At 40.0% G+C, this 20,370-nt stretch overlaps 1 protein-coding gene across 2 annotated transcripts; it reads right to left on the reverse strand.

Moving 5' to 3' along the window:
- Window positions 1–5,455: 5,455 nt before the first annotated feature.
- On the reverse strand, window positions 5,456–9,178 carry LOC121788064 (alpha-1,3/1,6-mannosyltransferase ALG2-like). 2 transcript variants are annotated; one of them, XM_042186924.1, is made up of 8 exons: window positions 9,047–9,178; window positions 8,161–8,277; window positions 7,874–8,067; window positions 7,669–7,774; window positions 7,367–7,514; window positions 6,913–7,052; window positions 6,000–6,166; window positions 5,456–5,924 (listed from the first exon to the last, which is right to left on the reverse strand). In XM_042186924.1, exons 1-8 carry the CDS (start codon window positions 9,108–9,110, stop codon window positions 5,628–5,630), a joined length of 1,233 nt encoding a protein of 410 aa, XP_042042858.1. In that variant the 5' UTR covers window positions 9,111–9,178; the 3' UTR covers window positions 5,456–5,627. The 2 variants fall into 2 exon arrangements, with proteins under 2 accessions (XP_042042858.1, XP_042042859.1); XM_042186925.1 differs by having other exon boundaries at window positions 8,161–8,293; window positions 9,047–9,147.
- Window positions 9,179–20,370: the final 11,192 nt, after the last annotated feature.

Below are 20,370 nucleotides of genomic sequence, written 5' to 3' on the forward strand. Positions count from 1 at the left end.
ATTGTGTTAATGTGTTTAGGTGTTTTTAGTTCTGTTTATGTGTATGTGTTCGTGCTTATGTGTTTTTCTTTGCGCCATAGTTTAATGTCTAGGTAGGATAGAGTCGGTCAGGGGAGTAACCAAGCTAGAATTCAACTTACTTCTTTTGTTTGTTCTTCACGCTTGAGGACAAGCATGTGGTAAGTGTGAGCAGTTTGATAAGTCGTATTCTAGGCCTTGGTTACTGGTCAGCATAATGTGCATAAGTGGAATATATCTGCAAAACAGTTGCTAAAGTGTGCAGGGAAGTGTTCTAGCCAGTATGGGAATGTTAGGAGAATTCAGGTGAAAAGGGCGTCAGGATGTTGCTATCCTGACCAGTATGCATGCTAAAAAGGCTCGAGATGGAGAGGTGGGTTGAGGAATTATTGATACCAGGTTCAGGCATAGCTGGGGTTCCATCCTGATCAGTAGGATACATCCTGTGCTCGACACGACACCTGACACAAACCTGCTCTTTCAATATGATCAAACCAGATTCTCAATCAAGGGAGTTTGCTGCCAATCCTTAAACGTGGGATTCTTAGATCAATATATCCAATATTACATTTTTCTAAATATTTAAAGATGACTCACAATAATGCCGTAGAGAGCTACCGAATGACCATCATGTGGGGGTTTACACCAGAAGATTTTGCAAATTAAAAAAATCAAACACATAGATCTATTTAGATAATTATTTAAACTAAATTTATTCGTACAAATTGGCATGTTGCCAATAAAGAACTTGAATTATAGTTTAGGTAAAATTTAAATCCTAAACATGAATTCTACATAGACAGAGTGAGATCAATACCTTAATGATTCTACAAAGAATATAAGTGACTTGTTGTTGCTCCACGTGATGATTTTGAGTAATCGACCAAAGATCTTCTAACTACATACTGAACTTATATTTTGATCTTAGAGTGAGTTAAGCTTATCATAATAACTAGGTCTTAAATAGGAAAGAGATATAATTACTACTAGAATTAGAAGACAAATTTCGATTCCTATTGTGTGATAGGGGGAACGAAAATTTGAGTATGAGACTTTGATGCACTATTTTTTAGCACTACAACTACTTGCAAGTATACAAGGCAGAAATAGTATAGATAAAGGTCGGTACCGGAATATCAAACACAGGGAATATAAATGCAACGGTCTATATCATGTACTAAGTGTCATATACTATCTACAGAAACAAGAGTTTTGAGTTTTAAATGAACAAAATAAACAAAAATAAATCAAATAAAGCAAATAAGATACAATTAGGAAAATAGAGGAATTTCAAGGATAACGATTTCACTAACTCTTTAGTTATTCTAATTAGTTCTACGTTCATCCGACTCAAGTTTTACCACGATTTCTCCCTATCATGCATCAATACTCATGTCACAATTATTGCATGAACATATAAGATAAACCAATCAAAGCTATCACCGATCAAAGATTGACAATAATCAAGGTAATGGCCAATTAGTCGAACAAAAGTTCAAGAAAAATCAAGTGGAACGAGTTCTGAACATTAAACATAAAAAGAACTACATAAAAATTAATTACTATCAAACCTCTAAATTCTATTGTTTAGCAATACATACACAGATGAACTAAAGGTTGAATCTTGAAGTCTTCATGCTCCTCTTGCCTTGTTTCAATCTCCAGAAATGATGAAAGAATTAGGTTAAAGAGTAGAGAGGGGGAGCCTTGGAGGCTCCCCTTTTGGGGGCTATGGATCGGTGTCGAGAATGGTTAATATTATGAATTAGGTTAAGAGGTATATATAGGCTTGAAAAAGATTTAAACTTTGTAAAAAGTTTCCTCCAAGTAATAGTAAATATGGAATTTTCGTGCCCCATGAGTTAAGGAAAAGATCTGGCTTCACAAGGTAATGTCTTCTTTCCTTCCTTGAATTTCCGCCTAAATTCTGCACTTGACAGCTTTACGCGACCTTCGTAAAATATCCATAACTTTCTCCACAGAATTCCGATTGAGATGATAAAGGTACCATCGTGAAGATCTTTCGAAGATGAAGAGAATGGTGTGTAGCACGCCCTGATCGGACTTCAGAATCGCCGGAAAAATGGATTTGAAGTGACACTGTCGCGCGGGAACAGTCAGAACGCCCTTGATTCATTTCAGCGACCGCTGCGTTGGGTCCAGCGGGCCGCTGGGTTGGCCTTCAGCTCCAGCTTCCGGATTTTGATCTTTTTATGCCTTTTTTCACCTCTATTTTGCACATTTCTCACAAAACACGTTAAAATACCAAAATGGATAAAATATGCAAATAAGAGCACTAGCAATGGTGACCTATCTTCGGAGCCCATCTCAGAGCCAATCTCCATTTTATCCTGCCACGTCAGTAGACCCATCTCAAAGCCTATCTCCCTGCAATGAGAGCCTATCCCGGAGCCCATCTCATTTCTGTTTGGGATTGTATACTAGAAATCACCTTTCGAGTGATTGAATACTGTAAAACTCTAATAATTATTTTCCAATGAATGCAACAGATTATTTTTGTCGTAATGTTGTTATGTTTTACATTTAATGGATGTTTAATGCATATTTAAATGTATAAGTCAAAATAACGAAGTCTAAGTCTTTGTTTTAGTAGAACGGTTGTGGGCTGCGCTCAATTTAAGGTACGCGGTCAGTTCTGAACAAAGAAAAATAAGAATTTCACAACCTAGATAGGCCTAGACTACCTATTGTGCAAGGTTGCAATGTCAGTCCGATTATTTCTAAGCCTTATTGAAATATGATGACATTGGTGTGGTATAGCACTGAATGGATCTAACAGCAAGATGAGTCTTTATGCTATCTACTGAAAGACAAGGTCTTGACAATTAATTTCTTAATCAATATACGTTAGCATTGAGCATACGATATTGAGTATCTAGTACTTTGACTTACCAAAGGTGCGGGTTTTTCATCACTCAACGATCCAGGTATATTGGGTAGTGGTGATCATTATCTGGCGGTGCTAGGATTGCTATTATATTGAATCGCGCGCGAGGAGAGTCTCGTTTGATAACATCCACAAGAGGAGCTCGAAACAAGGTTTTATTATTCGGAACCTAGCTAGTTGGAGCTTGATTACTCTTTGAATAATAAATAAGAGTTTCTTGCTAAGTCCACTCTTGGAGATTAAAATATGTTAATTAATTAAGTCTGTATCATACATTAATTAATTAATGGATGTTTCTATCTTAAGCGCGGAAAATGAATTAAACAAATTAAAGGAAACCCGGAACACTTGTAATTTCGGATTTGGAAAGGCAGTGCAATATTACTTCTGTAGTGGCAGCTTGTAATATTCCAATATAAGCTTGTATTAAATTGTGGGTTCAATTTAATTGGCAAAAAGCTAATTGGGTGAGGCCATGTCCAAATTCTTCCTTAGATCCCTGACTGGGCCCAATATGTGACTTAATATAAATAAGAGAATAAAGGAGATAGAAAACACAATTATTCTCATTAAAATTTTTGTCCCCTCCCTTTTGAGAAAGAGAGTTCGAAAATTGCTTCTTCCGTGAGTAGAGTTCTGTCTTCGTTATTCGAGTCCTAGTATTCTGGTGAGATTTGCCCACACAAATATCAGTATACAGTCCGGGACACCAGACAGAAGATCCGAGGTTGAGTTCTGAAGATCTTCACGTGGAGAAGACGCAAGCCATCTTCGATTCTTTGGAGAATCAACAAGGTAAATTGGCTGACTCCGTAGTATGCATGTTTTAGGATTTATTTGTTCTAAAGCATGATTTAAATTCAAGTTACGAGCATGATACATGTGATAATTGCCGAATAGAATTTGTCTAAATAATCTGTTAAATAGATCAAATTGATGTGATCGGATTTTATGCACGCTTCGGCTGCCAACCACTTCAATTTCTACAACATCACTATTTTTATATTTTACTTTTAATTGTTAGTCTGAAATAAAATGATAGAAAATAGCAAGAAAAATTAATTAAAGACAACTCAATAAAAAACAAATTTCATTAAAAAGATAATATCCTACATTTATAAAAAATATAGAAAAAAATAAACTAAAATGTTGATAAAAACATTAAAAATATTGTGACTTGAGAAAAGTAAAATGTAGAGTGAGATAAAATAAAATGGGATTAAATGTGAATAATTGGTGGGGAATGGAGTATATATAGAGTATAAAAAATGAATTAAAAAAAAGAGAGAAACAGCCTAGTCGATACATCGGCTGAGGCGTGGAGGCCGAAAAGAGTAGCCATAGGCTCCCTCTCTACAATGGGAGCCGATGGGGGGGGGGATCGATCGCCCCTTGCGATCGGCCCCCATTGCTACTGCTCTAATGGACATGTAATGCAACTTTGACACTCAAAACGACCAAATAATGACCTTAAAACAGTGCAAAATCCGAGCGTATCATACGTATATCCATGTCTCTCATCTATTCACCTATTAATAAAGTTATGTTAGGTCAGTTAACGATCTATGGAGGTTTGAATTTAGGTCACACCGCCTACTTGGCTTTAGTTAATTAAATTGAACCATAATATAATTCAAGCTCAAATATAATACTTTATCAGCTACTACAGTAAAATAATATTGCACCTCGTCCAAATCCAAAAGAGTATTTTGGGCTACCTATTTAATTTTATTATTTCTCACGCTTAAAATATAAATATCCATTAATTAATTAAAGTATGTTTGTTATTGACTTAATTATTAATTTTGCCCATAGGTGGTCTAGTTCGAAATTCTTTATTATTCATGGAATAAATTCCAGCTGGCCAGATTCTGAATAATAAAAACTTGTATTATCAAACCAGATTCGCATAGAACGCGATTCTATGAATACTAATACCGCTAGACTAATCACCACTACCCAAAGTATTAAAATTCTTGAATTACAAAAAACCGCACCTTTTGATAAATTAAATTACAAAAAATCGCACATTTTGGTAAATTAAATTAATGCATAATCAATGTTGCAGCAGCTGCAACTCAGTTTGCAGGCGTACGAGACCCAACAATCCGCTAGAAATGTCTGACACGAGATTTTAAACCCATTTAGAAAATACTATCATAAAATCAGAATATATCTCAAATTCAAATTTACATTCCATTAATATATTGGAGGAGATCAAAATCAGAAATAGTTTTGAGTATTGACCACGGAATTATAAATCCTTTTTCAAAATTAAAAAGAATCGGATTTGACATTTGATATTTAGAAGATATTTCTATGAACCTCTTTATGAAACAATGGAGTAATGGTTAAATATTTTAACTTTACCCAAAATGAGTAATAATATTTGTTTTAAGTGTTTGTATGCGCATTCTAATTAGGACTATGTTGACATGAAACTCAGCGAATAAAATATGACACCTACGTCTATACGATATTTTTAGCTTTAGTTGGATGTGTGTGTAAGTGTGTGTGTTGAGAGAGATCTTATAACATACATTGAAGTCTATAAATCTATGTAAAGTAATTTCAAAATACAAGAGAAAATGAGTTTAAGAAGAGGCAAAACTTATGTATGGTTTCGAAGAAGCTACAGTTATACTTGTACAAGAGTATTGGACGATCACAATCTTCATGCTGATATCTTCTTCACTTCTCTTCACTCTTCCTTGCTATGAAGAGCCGTATCAACAACATAGGTATTCAGGTGGTGACCAAACGTCTTGGTAGAGAACAACTCCACGACATGCTGCCTCGCCTCCATGCCCATGGCTGTAGACAACTGAGGATCACGAACAAAATTAGACATGGCAGCTGAGAAGTCTTGAGGGGTAGGCTCACAGAGGTATCCTGTCACTCCGTTCTTTATCGACTCCACTGGACCCCCACTATTGCACGCGATTACTGGTTTGTGAGCAGCCATGGCTTCTATCGGGACAATGCCAAAATGCTCGTCCTGCTTAGCGAATGTCATATTAGGAGTATAGAATACAGCCAATCAATCACTGCAGAGAATGTTTGATATTCAGACCTTGGGTGTGTAGAGCACACAGAGGCACTGTGAAAGAAGAGTGTTTCTTTCAGGTGTAGAACAAGACGTGATGAATTGCACACGGTCGGAGACGCCTTCCCTTTCTGCCAAGTTTTTCAGTTCCTCCAAATACTCGACATTCTCCCTCAGCCTTTTATCAAAGCCACCTGACAGATGCAAGTTTGTAAGAGACTAAGGCCCTACTTGGTATGATGGAATGGAATGGAATGGGGGAATGCAACACCAGCTATAGAATCACAAATTCATTTAGAATCTATCATGTTTTAAGATGATCAAAACTAATATGGGAAACGCACAGTACTTGAGTAATAGAAAAGTGAGAGTATTCTATTGCAGGACTAAGTTTCTATAAATGGATCGAAATAACTGTCTAATGATTCTAAGTTCGCTACTTTCAATTTCAGGACTAAGTATCTGTCAAATGGATCGATACATAAGATACTACTACATGCTAAGCTCGCTATCTAAGATGCATTTTATTAACATAACATTCAAATATCAGGTGAGAGATTTGAGACTTATAATGATCTAGTTATACATTAATCAGATGTCGCTGCCAACAGCTTTAGAAGTCAGTAAATATGAATCTTTGTTAACAACACCACAAGTTGAAACAACTTAAATGGTACACACAGGACAGAAGCAAGATCTTCTTACACAAGATATAATATATAAAATAATTGGAGGCATTATATGATGACCCTTTGTGATAGTCATTATAATAACACAATTCACACAGAGCAAATTCCATTGGGTTTCATATAATTTTCCATGCCCACTGAAAGATACTTGCATGTGTATTTCTTGACTAACAAAGGAACAGTGTAATAAGGGAGAAGTCACCAGTTAGATCTCTCGGATAAAAATACAGAAGATAAAAGATGAACCTTACCTGCAATAACCAAAGAAAGCTCCTCTCTCTTATCACCTCGTAGGAACTCCTGTTGGCTGTTGTAGAGCATTGCAAAAGCAGATATAGCTAGTTCGATATGCTTTTTCCTTTCAAACCGATTGATAGAAAGAAATGTCAACCTGTAATAAACGATGGAGGATTTAGTCATATGGACTACAACATAATGGTGTCATATATGCTTTTTCCTTTCAAGCCGATTGATAGAAAGAAACGTTAATCTGTAATAAACGATAGAGGATTTAATCATATGGACTAAAATATAATGGTGTCATATCCAAATAAATATATACATACTATACAGATAAATTCATTCAGTTGTCTTCTTGTGTGTTTTGTGCTTGGGAAATGAGGTATATTAAAAAGTTTAATATGACAATATTTGTAACAATTATATAATTTAAAGATACCAAAAAGATTAGGTAATGTCTGTTACTTAGTAGCACTAAGTTCCTCAAACTGATCCACGTTAACAGCTGGATAAAGCACGGCAGGTCTAACCCCTCGTGAACTTAATTGCTTGAATGTCTTCGCAAATGTAGATGCAGTGAATTTGCTGTTTACAAGAATTAAATCAGCCATACCTACAACAGACCAGGCAGACGTAGTGCCCAAATTAAAAGAAAATTGCACGAAGTTCTATTTAATACAACTAGTCTACTATAAAATGAATATGCTTGCAAATTTGCAATGATGTTAAAACATTGACCATAAAAGTAAACAAAAGCTTAAAGATACCTGTTGTCATTTCTTCTAGAAAATCTATAGGTTTCCGATAGATTCTCCTAAGAATTGTTGTGTGTTGTGCCAGTAATAGGTCTGGAAAATGGCAATAAAATACTACCTGGACAAAAAAAAGAGGAGGAAAGTGCAGAACATGTAAATTGCAATGAACTGATTATGATCAAATTAACGCAATTAGTCATTTTAAGTAGTCTTTAACCTTTGATAGCTTTTTCAATTTCATCAATGGGATGACAACGGAGACTTGATCCACCAGTATAATGTCAAACGAAGGATATAAAAATAACACACAAAGAGCAACAAAGATACACCGCAGGTAAGCACAAACTGAATGGAGACGATAAAAAATATGTCGGGGAAGAAAAGCGCCATACACAGTAACTGGAAAGATACCTGCCCATGTTACAATTATGATTAGAGAAACATAAAGTCCATATTAAAGAATGCACACATGCATTCAAGAGAACAAAGAAAAGGTGTACACACCAGAAACGGTTTCCTCAAAACAACGTGTTTTGTCGTGATGTGATGTAAATACATGAACATTGTGACCCTTAGATGAGAGTTCTACAGCAGCATCGACAATTAACCTCTCTGCTCCACCTAACATTGTGGGAAGCTAAGGCATTATTAGATGAAAGAATCAATATAGAATAAAGTCAGGATAAGAAATACTCAAAATTGTCCCAAAAATCATGTTGTGAGTACTAGGTACAAACTGACAGGCTATTTAGAATCAAGCTTTTGAATAACATAGAAATAATTCTAAGAACAGTGCATCCCATATACAGAAGAAAACACTAATTAACAATATCTATACAAACTGAAGAGGATAATATCTAAACCTGAAAGCATAGATGGCTTCTTTGCATAATAAAATGTTATATACAATATCACTCCAGGGAATTAAAAGATATGTATGCAGCTGTATTGCTCATAGGAGAAACAAACAATTCATTTATGCAATTGAACATTTAAGCTGACCTCAGTTTAAATGCCTAAACCTAATATTGAAACCTTCTGTTGTATGCAATTGAACTTTAAATGCCCAAACCTAATATTGAAACCTTCTGTTGTATGCAATTGAACATTTAAGCTGATCTCAGTTTAAATGCCTAAACCTAATATTGAAACCTAAACTCATGTTATATACACAATTCAATCACAATAACCACACAGGTTCATCAGCAAGCTTAACAAAGACATATCTTCGAGAAATAGCACAAAAGAAACCAAACGAAACAAAAGAAAATAGCATAGAATTCAAATACAAGAATCATTTCAGACAACCTAACAAACGAAATTCATCGAGAAATAATGATTCGGAAATCAGTTGACTGATATGCGTGGATTAGATACAGTACGAGTATACCTATGCCAAGATCAGGGTGGATGATCGCAATGTTTAATTTTGAGCCTTCTTTACTCTTCTCCATGGTTGTCCGCACCTTCTTCTTCACTACAGTGTTTTCCAGAAATATAAAGGGAATTTGAAATTAGGGAAGTAAGCGGTCATTATATATGTGTTGGGACCAATTATATTTGAACAAGTATCCACGTCAGATATAAGCGTAAAGTAAAATCTATGTATCTAAAATGAGCGCTTCCAGTTTATGCTGCAAAACTCTTGCTTTTTAATCTTTTCCCTAGCATATTTATCATTCACAATCGTATCTCAAATACATTTTTTTTCTTTCGTTGTTCGTACTCCTTAACGTCGATTTCCACACAAAATCAAGAAACGAGATGTCGTCGTTGTCGAGCGCCCAACGTTGGGTCGTGACTTGGACGGCAAAAAAAAGGGCGGTTGAGCGCGAGATCAGCCTCGTCGGCGACCTTAGAAGATGTTTCTTGATTGCTACTCAATTGAGTCAAAAGAATGATAATTTCATATATTGATTGAATGAATAAAAAAGATAACAGTCTATCCTATTTATAATGCTACTGCCTTAATGAACAAGAAAACAAAGATATAGAAAAAGATATGTTAAATCCCTATAATATCTAAACTAAATAATAATAATAGAGGTTCGTATTAACTCCCCCACAGTTAAAATCCACCTTGTCCTCAAGGTGGGAACCACGAAGCAAAAAGGAGAGTTGAAAGCAGAAGCGTCGGCGAGGCAACTCCTCCTGGATCAAACACACACCGAACAGATGAACGTCTCCCTTCTTCACTTCCATAAAAAAATCAACAAAGGAGACCCAACTTTGTCGGAAAAATTCCTTGCCAAATCGAAAAGCTTGTCCACGCCTCCCAGAATGCCCAAGCATGGCATGTCATTACTCGGAGGGATCAATCTTGCATCTTTGTCGAGCGATGTTGATCGATGATTCATACTTGGAACATTACCGACATTCAAATCCACATAGACACAAGCAATTACGGACAATCGGTGTAAGCACCATCTCTTTTCTTGCCCCAACAATTTCCAACAACATTTTTGGATGACACTTGAACAACATTGAGTGAGGCGATTATCTTCTCCACTTCACCAATAGAACCATCCTCCTCTTTATCTTCTAGCAATGTCTCCTCCTTTTCACCAATATTCTCATCGTATACCCCAACGAGCACTTGCGGTGACTCATTGTCGTTCCTGACAATCCCTTTGTTCTTGACGAACTCTCCAGGGGACTCGTTGTTTGGAACATCAAGAGGAGCGCCATCATTGTGAACAACGGTAACGTCGTTGGGAACATCATCACCGAATACTATCGTGGGAGTATTATCAGTTTTCTCTTCGGCTAAATTCTCATCTTGAATGTTCTCCTCAAACTCCTCCCCATCATCCGCATAACATAGAATGCGTTGTTTACACACATGTCCCCTCACCCATTTCTCGGGACAGTGCCAGCAGAGACCCAACCTGGACCGTTCTGACTTCTCCGCTTGGGAGACCCGTATTAGCGGCAGGCGTGGCTGCTCTGGAGTTTGACTGGTCACACGCGCGGGCTGACTGTACAGGTCCCGCGTTGGCTTTTCGGTTGAGTAGCGGGGCTGGTGGGAGGTGGGCTGGACGCGCGCTCTCACCTCCTCCCGAGGGCGAGGTTGGTCCCAGCACGTCTCCGAGCGTCGGGGCCGGTCAACGGTCGGATACCCGCGGTCCTGCTGTTGAGCCGGTGGGTCCCAGTACGTTGGGAGTGCCGCTGCGTTGCGGTTGGCGGGTAGCGATCAAACCCTAATTGGGACTGATGATCTCCGCGATCAGATAGGTGGCCACCCCTCTCGACGTAGCCACCGCGGTGTCGGGGCCAAGCGTCTTGCGCGCGATCGCGGTACCCGATGGGCTTGTATCTCGGCCGTGGGCGAAGATCAGGCGGATCCAAGTGGTGTGAGACGTAGGGTGATTCTGGATCAGGCCACGGCGGCGGACGGAGTACTTCCACCCTGCTGCTCGGAGGGTCCCAACTGGTATCACGGCGAGGTTGGGCCGGCTGGTAGGGACGGAATAGCTGTGTGGCCTGAGGGAAGTCGTATTGACAACGGCGATAGCCGGCGTAGTCGTATGACATGTTGACGGACTGAATCGTGGTTGCGGTAGAAATGGTGGTGATTTATTTGGGGATATGGATGAACGCAGACGGAGGATGCTGAGCTCTGGATGAAAGCACCAGTTGTTAAGGACCTAAATCCTTAACGTCGATTTCCACACAAAATCAAGAAACGAGATGTCGTCGTTGTTGAGCGCCCAACGTTGGGTCGTGACTTGGACGGCAAAAAAGGGGCGGTTGAGCGCGAGATCAGCCTCGTCGGCAACCTTAGGAGATGTTTCTTGTTTGCTACTCAATTGAGTCAAAAGAATGATAATTTCATATATTGATTGAATGAATAAAAAAGATAACAGTCTATCCTATTTATAATGCTACTGACTTAATGAACAAGAAAACAAAGATATAGAAAAAGATATGCTAAATCCCTATAATATCTAAACTAAATAATAATAATAATAATAGAGGTTCGTATCAGTCTCACACTATTATTTACTTCATCTTTTCGTTAAGAGATAGTAGCGGTCCTCCATCTCTATTCATATGTCCCACAATTTCATTAATTTTTAACCTTTTTCAACAAATTCATTTTAATTTAAATTAAACATTATTTTAAGTTATAAAAATTGAAATTTTATTTAAAAATAAATAAAAAATTATATAATTCTATCCCAAAATTATACTCCCTTTGTCCTGGGTAAGAATACGCATTTCGTACTCGGCACGAGATTTTAGGAGTTGTTGATTAATTAGAGAGAGAGAGTGAAGGTATGTATTAAATGGAGAGATAGAGTGGAGGTATGTATTTAATTTGATAGATACAAAAAAAATACCAAAAATATAAATGTGTCATCTTGATTGCGACAATTAAAAAGAAAAGTGTGTCATCTTAGTTAGAACAAAGGGAGTAATTTATTTTAAGTGATAAAATACATAGTCCTAAGATCGAAGGGTTCATGGAATATCAACTACCGCCACTGAAGAGATAAGCTAAAAAAATGCTACAGGAGTTCGGCTAATGGTTGTCAAATTTCGCCCAAATGTATTCGATTAGCTCTTCTTGTAGTTGGGTGTCGGTGACAAAATCGTGCATAGTTGCCTGACGCAGTAATCGCTCATGCATTTGTGGCGGTCACCCCGGTGAGGCGGTGGAGTGGCTAGGGGTTTCATTCTAGAACCACAGCCAGACCTTCGTCTTCAACTACCATGTTGTGCATGATAATACACGCATATATGATTTCAGTGAGGTTTAGCACAAACCAAGAATGACCCGACGCTTTAACAATGATGAATCGTGCTCGTAGAACCCCGAATGCTCTTTCAATATCTTTTTGAGTAGCCTCTTGCCTTGGTGCAAAAAGAAACCGTTTGGGGTCTTGCGGCATGTTGAGTCTCTTCACGAAGGTCTAGCAAATGATTCCAGCCGCAAACCATTAGGGTGGACTTCTTGAAACTTTACTGCACTTTACTACACAAGTCCACCCCAAAGGGAATTGTTCTTTTCATTGCAATGCTCTACCTAGATTCCAGATAGTCACCAGTCCCAAGTAGAACTGGCAAGCCATGGAACTCTGTAGTCTTCTTGTTCTAGTATGAAATAACTTAGGATTTTCAAGAATTTTTGGAGATATAGCGTCTTATAGAACTATTTTATTGTTGAGGAATTAATTCCCTTCCATTAGCTATTTGATTTTGTTGAACTATAAAATACAGACATGTGAAAAAGTAAATCGACAGATTAGAGAAATGTAGCAGGTAAATTTCATCACCCGACAAAGCATATACTGATACGAGTCTTATACTATTAATATTTAGTTAAGATATATTAGGGATTTGCATATCTTTTTCTATATCTTTGTTTTCTTGTTCATTAAGTTAGTAGCATTATAAATAGGAGTTATTGTTATCACTTTATTCATTCAATCAATATAATATTTTCCCTAAACTTGTCTTGAGTATCTAGTATAATTATTGTTCCCTATTTGCTGCTGATCGGAGAACGTCTGTGACTCAGCAAATCCGTGAGCCTTCCTTCGAGCTTGTCGAAGGATTGATCACCCTATCCGTCCGAGAAGATAGATAGCCGGTCACGTTACGGAGGACGTCCGTAACAACTGGTGCTTTCATCGTGATCTCACCCTCCCACCATCTCGAACCGAAGCTACACCGCTGCCCGACGGAAAACATTCCGCGCACAGCAACTGCTTTGGTTGTCGAGTTCCGCCTGTCCGCCGAGCTCTAGCCGCCGGACAACACTAATTCTGCAACGCCCGACGAGAAGGATTCCCGTGTGCCACGTCGAAGTCAGACGATCATCATCTACCACAACCACGCTTCAGCCCGTCGACATGTCATACGACTACGCCGGTTATCGTCGTCGTCAATACGACTTCCCTCAGGCCACACAGCCATTCCGTCCCTACCAGCCGGTCCAACCTCGTCGTGTAACCTGTTGGGACCCTCCGAGCAGCCGGGCGGAAGTACTCCGTCCGCAGTCGTGGCCTGATACAGAATCACCCTGGACCCGTCGGAGAAAGCCCACTTGCTGGGACCCACCATGGACCCGTCGGACCACTGCATATCATCATTCTTCATCCTACGAGCTAGATATGTACTCGCCATCACCGCCTAAGCGCCGACCTACCTGTTGGGACCCACCGGCGCAACAGCAGGACCGTGGCTACCCGACCGTTGACCGGCCCCGACGCTCGGAGACGTGCTGGGACCGACCTCGCCATCGGGAGGAGGTGAGAGCGCGAGTCCAGCCCGCCTCCCATCAGCCCCGCTACTCCACCGAAAAGCCAACGCGGGACCTGTACAGTCAGCCCGCTCGTGTGACCAGTCAAACTCCGGAACAGCCACGCCTGCCGCTAATACGAGTCTCTCAGGCGGAGAAGTCAGAACGGTCCAGGTTGGGTCTCTGCTGGCACTGTCCCGAGAAATGGGTGATGGGACATGTGTGTAAACAACGCATTCTCTGTTATGCGGATGATGGGGAGGAGTTTGAGGAGAACATTCAAGGTGAGAATTTAGCCGACGAGAAAACTGATAATACTCCCACGATGGTATTCGGTGATGATGTTCCCAATGACATTACCGATGTTCACAATGATGGCGCTCCTCTTGATGTTCCAAACAACAAGTCCCCTGGAGAGTTCCTCAAGAACAAAGGGATTGTCAAGAACGACAATGAGCCACCGCAAGTGCTCGTTGGTGTATATGATGAGAAGATTGGTGAAAAGGAGGAGACATTGCTTGAAGATAAAGAGGAGGATGGTTCTATTGGTGAAGTGGAGAAGATAATCGCCTCACTCAATGTTGTTCAAGTGTCATCCAAAAATGTTGTTAGAAATTGTTGGGGCAAGAAAGGAGATGATGCTTACACCGAATTGCCCGTAATTGCTTGTGTCAATGTGGATTTGAATGTCGGTGATGTTCCAAGTATGAATCATCGATCAACATCGCTCGACAAAGATGCAAGGTTGATCCCTCCGAGTAATGACATGCCATGCTTGGGCATTCTGGGAGGCGTGAACAAGCTTTTCGTTTTGGCATGGAATTTTGCCGACAACATTGGGTCTCCTTTGTTGACTTTTGACAAAGGTGATGAATGGAGACATTCAGCTGCTCGATATGTGTTTGATCCAGGGGGAGGCGTCTAGCTAAAGCTTTTGCTTTCAACTCTCGTCCTTGGTTCGTGGTTCCCACCTTGAGGACAAGGTGGATTTTAACCGTGGGGGAGTTGATACGAGTCTTATACTATTAATATTTAGTTAAGATATATTAGGGATTTGCATATCTTTTTCTATATCTTTGTTTTCTTGTTCATTAAGTTAGTAGCATTATAAATAGGAGTTATTGTTATCACTTTATTCATTCAATCAATATAATATTTTCCCTAAACTTGTCTTGAGTATCTAGTATAATTATTGTTCCCTATTTGCTGCTGATCGGAGAACGTCTGTGACTCAGCAAATCCGTGAGCCTTCCTTCGAGCTTGTCGAAGGATTGATCACCCTATCCGTCCGAGAAGATAGATAGCCGGTCACGTTACGGAGGACGTCCGTAACATATACATACACTACAAGAGACTAAATCTTGACTAGAAAACCTAACTGATGTGGGATACTTATTCTATAACAATAACATTTGCACAAGACAAGTGCAAGAAACATTCATGGGATACCGTTAGTAATTGTTGATTCATAATATGCATTAGGAAGTATGGATTAAAAGGCCTTGTATGTTTAATGCACATCTATTTAGTAATGCTTTATGATCTTCTGTATCACTCTCCTCTTATTTCAATCACCCATTCTATTTGATAGCTCAAGTTATGTTGTTAAGAAATTTCATATCTGTTCTGCCAGGTCAGATTTTCTAGGCACCAATTTCAGTATATGATAGCCAACCACCACACAGCGGAGCTAAACCCTTTGAAGTCGGGCAGGTCTCATACAAATTTAAGCTCCTGAAAATCGAGAGGGCCGCAGAGCATCGTGTGCTCACTCACGTGCCCAGTGTTGGGTGAGCAGTCAAGTGACAGCACCCATCAAGACCACTTGAAAATGAAACGGCTGGAATGCTCCAGCCAAGGACACACAATTTTGAATGCCAGTGCCTGAATTCTCATGGCAGAGTAACCATGGAATCAGTTACGAATTTCCAACTGGTAGCAACAGTTGATCAATCTCTCTCTCTCTCTCTCTTTTTAGTAAAAGTTCACGCATTTTTTCTCACTTACTTTCCTCCCTCTTACTTTATTCTCACTTCATCTCTCTACTTATTTCATTTTCTACTTTATTCTTCATTTACTTAACTCACCTCATACAATTTTTTTTAAATCGCGTGTAAAAAAATGCCTATACTATTAGCGAACGAAGTAAGTATATTTTAAGTAGAACAATTCTTTATTGTGCTTGCTAGTTGATATGTTATATGTACGAGTAGGAAAGTGATCAATTGCTAACTAGTTAACAATCCAAAATTAAGACCAATTTTTAACCATTCTTACTCAAATGACATATAAATAAACTAACAATTACCTAAAAATGACTTCCATATATTTGATTCTGATTCTTGTATTAATCTTGAGTTTTGTGTAGATCAAAACTAGGTGACTATTTAAATGATAGTATGAGAATTTAAGTGAAAGTAAAATAATTACTCTCTCCGTTTTTTATAAATAGAAATATTTGAAACGACATGAGTTTTAATGCAATTTGGTAAAGTAAGAGAGAGGGAAAGAAAAATTGGTAAAGTAAGAGAGAGGGAGAGAAAAAAGTGGTAAAGAGAGGGAGAGAAAAATTACTGTTGGTGGATTATGAGGTCCACTTTATTAGTGGTATAAGTGGTAAATAAATTGACATATAGGGGTGTAAAGATTTCCCTAAAATAGAAAGTTTGAAAGTTGCTATTTTTAAAATATGAAGGGAGTATGTGTGATAAAATAGAATGGAAATGTGATTGAATTTAGAGCATCCACAATAGTGGACGAGCCGACGGACAAGCGACCGGCGAGCCGCTCGTCCGTCGCGCTCGTCCACTATTACGACCAGCGAGCACGTCGCGGACGAGCTGGACGGACGACCCCTTGTCCGTCGGATATGCCGCTCGTCCGTCGTCTCGTCTGCTATTGTGGGTCCTCCACGGACGAGCGCACGGACGAGAGCAATTTTCATTTTTTTAAACTCTATATACGGCTCGTTTCGGTTCATTTTCATTCGCACCACTTGTATTAACGAGTTTCTCTCTCTACTCTCATTTCTATTCAAGATAAATGGAGCACCACAACAGCGATTCCCCAACCACTAGCGAATCGCAAACTACCACGTTCCTGGTTGGAAGTAGAACGGGCGGGATGCCCCAGATGCCGGGGATGATGCCACAGTACTACAACATGTACTCTAAAACTTTTTTGAAACTATGATTTTTTTAATTATGTATATTTTTTATTTATTTATATAAAATGTTTGCATTTTTCCATATTCGTGTCGAATTTTTAATTCCGTATATAAAATGTGAATTTGCTTGTTGAGATGTCCTAGTGCTTGTCCTAGTGATAGTCTACTATTGTGCAGTGGGATGTCCTAGTATTGTAGCAGTAGGGTGGGAGTCCTAATGACGTGACAGAAGGTGTTTTTGAAAAGTTTTAGAGCACCCACAATGGGCGCCCGATGTCATGCCCGATGCGTGCCATCGTCCTCGGGCGCGCCCGGTGGCTCCATTGTGGGTGCCCGGACGATGGCACGCCCTACGCCCAGCCCTAAGCTTCGGGCGCGGAAGAAGCGCGGACGATAGGCCATCATCCGCGTCATCGGGAATCATTGTGGGCTCCGCGGACGATAGGCACGGACGATGGCACGCGTTTTTAAATTTTTTTTTCCCGAATCTTGTCTATTTAAACCTCGTTTCTCATTCACTTGTTCTTACAAACATCTCGTCTCTCTCATTTCTCTCATCTCTCACATTTCTACCTCTCTTACATACCAAAATGAACCACGATGACGACACCACTAGTTCCTCGGAGGAAGGTAGTCCGACTGGGGATGCCTTAGATGCAGCCGTTGAAGAGGCCATGGCGGAATGCTTAGCCGAACTGCAGCTCGAGGAGGCGGCGGCGGCAGCAGAGCGGATCCACAGGCCTATTCGACGTCGGACGGTTGTCCGACGCGACCACGCGGCAGCTCACCAACGTCTGTTTGCAGACTATTTTGCCAAGCAACCACGGTGGGGCCCGACTGTTTTCCGCCGTCGGTTTAGAATGTCGCGTTGCCTTTTTCTCAGCATTGTCCGGACGTTGGAGTCACGTGATGAATACATGACGTATCGGGAAGATGGCGTCGGCAGACCCGGCCTTACACCGTTGCAAAAGTGCACGGCTGCACTCCGTCAGTTGGCCTACAGCACCACGGCGGACATTTTGACGAGTACCTCCACTTCGGGGAGACAACAGGCCGGGAGTGCCTGAAGAGATTTTGTAGGGGAATTGTGGATGCCTACGGGGACACATATTTCCGCAGGCCGACTGCTTTTGATTGTCAGGGCCTGATGAAGATGCACGAGACGGTGCACGGCATTCCTGGGATGCTAGGGAGCATCGACTGTATGCACTGGGAGTGGAAGAATTATCCGAAGGCATGGAGAGGCCAATTCACTAGTGGATACAAGGGCAACCACCCGACGATGATCCTCGAAGCCGTCGCTGACTATCGGCTCTGGATCTGGCATGCTTACTTTGGTGTAGCCGGGTCGAACAACGACATCAACGTCCTCAACTCATCAATCCTCTTCACCGAGCAATGCAATGGCAACGGCCCGACCATCGAGTTCACTGCCAACAGGCGCCAATACCACATGGGGTACTACTTGTCAGATGACATATACCCACGGTGGCCTGTTTTTGTGAAGACGATCAGCTGCCCAATTAGTGAGAAGAGGGTTTTATTTGCGCACAAGCAGGAGGCGGTGCGGAAGGATGTCGAGCGGGCATTTGGTGTGCTACAAGCACGGTGGGCAATAGTGAAAGGGCCGGCTCGTCTCTGGTTCAAGGAAGTCATCGCTGATGTCATGTATGCGTGCATAATCATGCACAACATGATAGTCGAGTATGAAGGTGGGAGCATCACCGACTGGAACGATGATGAAGGTGCATCTAGCTCGTCCGGTACGACGACCGCGCCCACCGCTAGAGGATTACCGACGGGCTTCAATGAGGTTCTATCTAGACAGGCCTCAATGCGCAACCAACAAGACCATGCTCAGCTCATGAACGACATAATTGAAGAAGTGTGGGCCCGTAACCGCCGTCCCTGAGTTTGCGTATTTTTTTAATTCGTATTGTAATGTATTAATTTTTATAAATGAAATGAAGTTTTTTCCTAATTTTTGTAGTTATTTAAATATTCAAATAAAAGAAAATGCATAAGGCGCGCCTTAGGGCGCCCCATTGTAGGTGGAAGGGTAGGAGGATAAAAATGATGACGTGGCGGTGCATAGGGCGCGCTAGGCTTGCACACGGTTCAGGAACCGGCGGTTCACGGCTCATGAAATGCATGAACCGGAACCGGCCCGCCTAGGGTCCCGGCGGATCCGGTTCCGGTTCAAAAAACAAGCAATTCAAAACCGCCGGTTTTCTGCCTGAATCGGCGGTTCGGCCAATTTTTTTTTTTGCATTTTTCAATTAAATTACGACTCCAGCGTGTAATATTTATTCAACTTAAAATTAACTACTGTAGGGTTTTGGTGGTGAGACAGCTATTTTGTTTTTACGCTTCGTTCAAAAATGTCTTTCCATTTGAATTTAACTACTGTAGCTTCAGCACCTTTCAATAGTTTGATTTCTTGGCGTAGGCCGTAGGGTTATGATATTTTGTATATGATGCAGAATTGAGTGGTACTGTTTCAAAAAAGTACGATGAAAGTTGCAATTTTATTGAAATTACACGTTTACAAGTTACAACAATTACAAATAGAAAAATTTAAATACAAGTTACAACAATTACAAATCGAAAAATTTAAATACAAGTTACAACAATTACAAATCGAAAAATTTAAATACAAGATACAACAATTACAACTTTCAAGTGTTGACAAAAAGACTTAGATGTTCTTATTAAAAAATTTATAAGTATATATACTCTTAATCGGCGAAGGAAATCTTTCTACATAACTAAATTAAGGACACTTTTAGCAATTCAACTTTAAATGTTGAGTTTAGTCTAACATTCAACAATTATAGTAGAATTGTCAAAAGTTTCTCAGATTTAGCCGTATAGAGAAATCTACTTCATCGACTAGAGTATATATACAAATATAATTATGTAATTGTATTTGCATATTTTTAAAATAGGAATAAATGGGAAAAAAAATAAAGGAAAAAGGACTTGAACTCAACTTAAATTTAAAATTTAAGTTGAGATGTCTACGTATCCCCAATGCTCATTTGCATTAGGGAATAAAAGCCCACGTAGTTCTCTTACCTTACTTACCTATTTGGCTTGGCCGTCGGTGGTTTATGGTTGGCCTACGATTCATCCCCGGTGAATTCATCTTGTGATCCCTCCTGACGATCATCTCAATCATTTTCTTGTCCTCTGACGTCGGCTTTGACCCAATCATCAAGTAACATCACGACTTCCATATTTTTCGCCGAGAGCTTACTTCTTGATTCATTCAACACACGCGAGCCAACACTAAAAGCGG

The sequence above is a fragment of the Salvia splendens genome, chromosome 22, assembly GCF_004379255.2.
Source record: "Salvia splendens isolate huo1 chromosome 22, SspV2, whole genome shotgun sequence".
Classification (NCBI taxonomy): domain Eukaryota; kingdom Viridiplantae; phylum Streptophyta; class Magnoliopsida; order Lamiales; family Lamiaceae; genus Salvia; species Salvia splendens.

Excerpts from the sequence above, each read along its gene's own strand:
- LOC121788064 (XM_042186924.1), bottom strand. The coding sequence starts at position 9,110 with ATGGAGAAGAGTAAAGAAGGCTCAAAATTAAACATTGCGATCATCCAC. Across the intron at positions 8,278-9,046 it reads CCACCCTGATCTTGGCATAG|GTGGAGCAGAGAGGTTAATT; the intron begins GTATACTCGTAC and ends CCACAATGTTAG. Across the intron at positions 7,515-7,668 it reads TCTAGAAGAAATGACAACAG|GTATGGCTGATTTAATTCTT; the intron begins GTATCTTTAAGC and ends GGTCTGTTGTAG.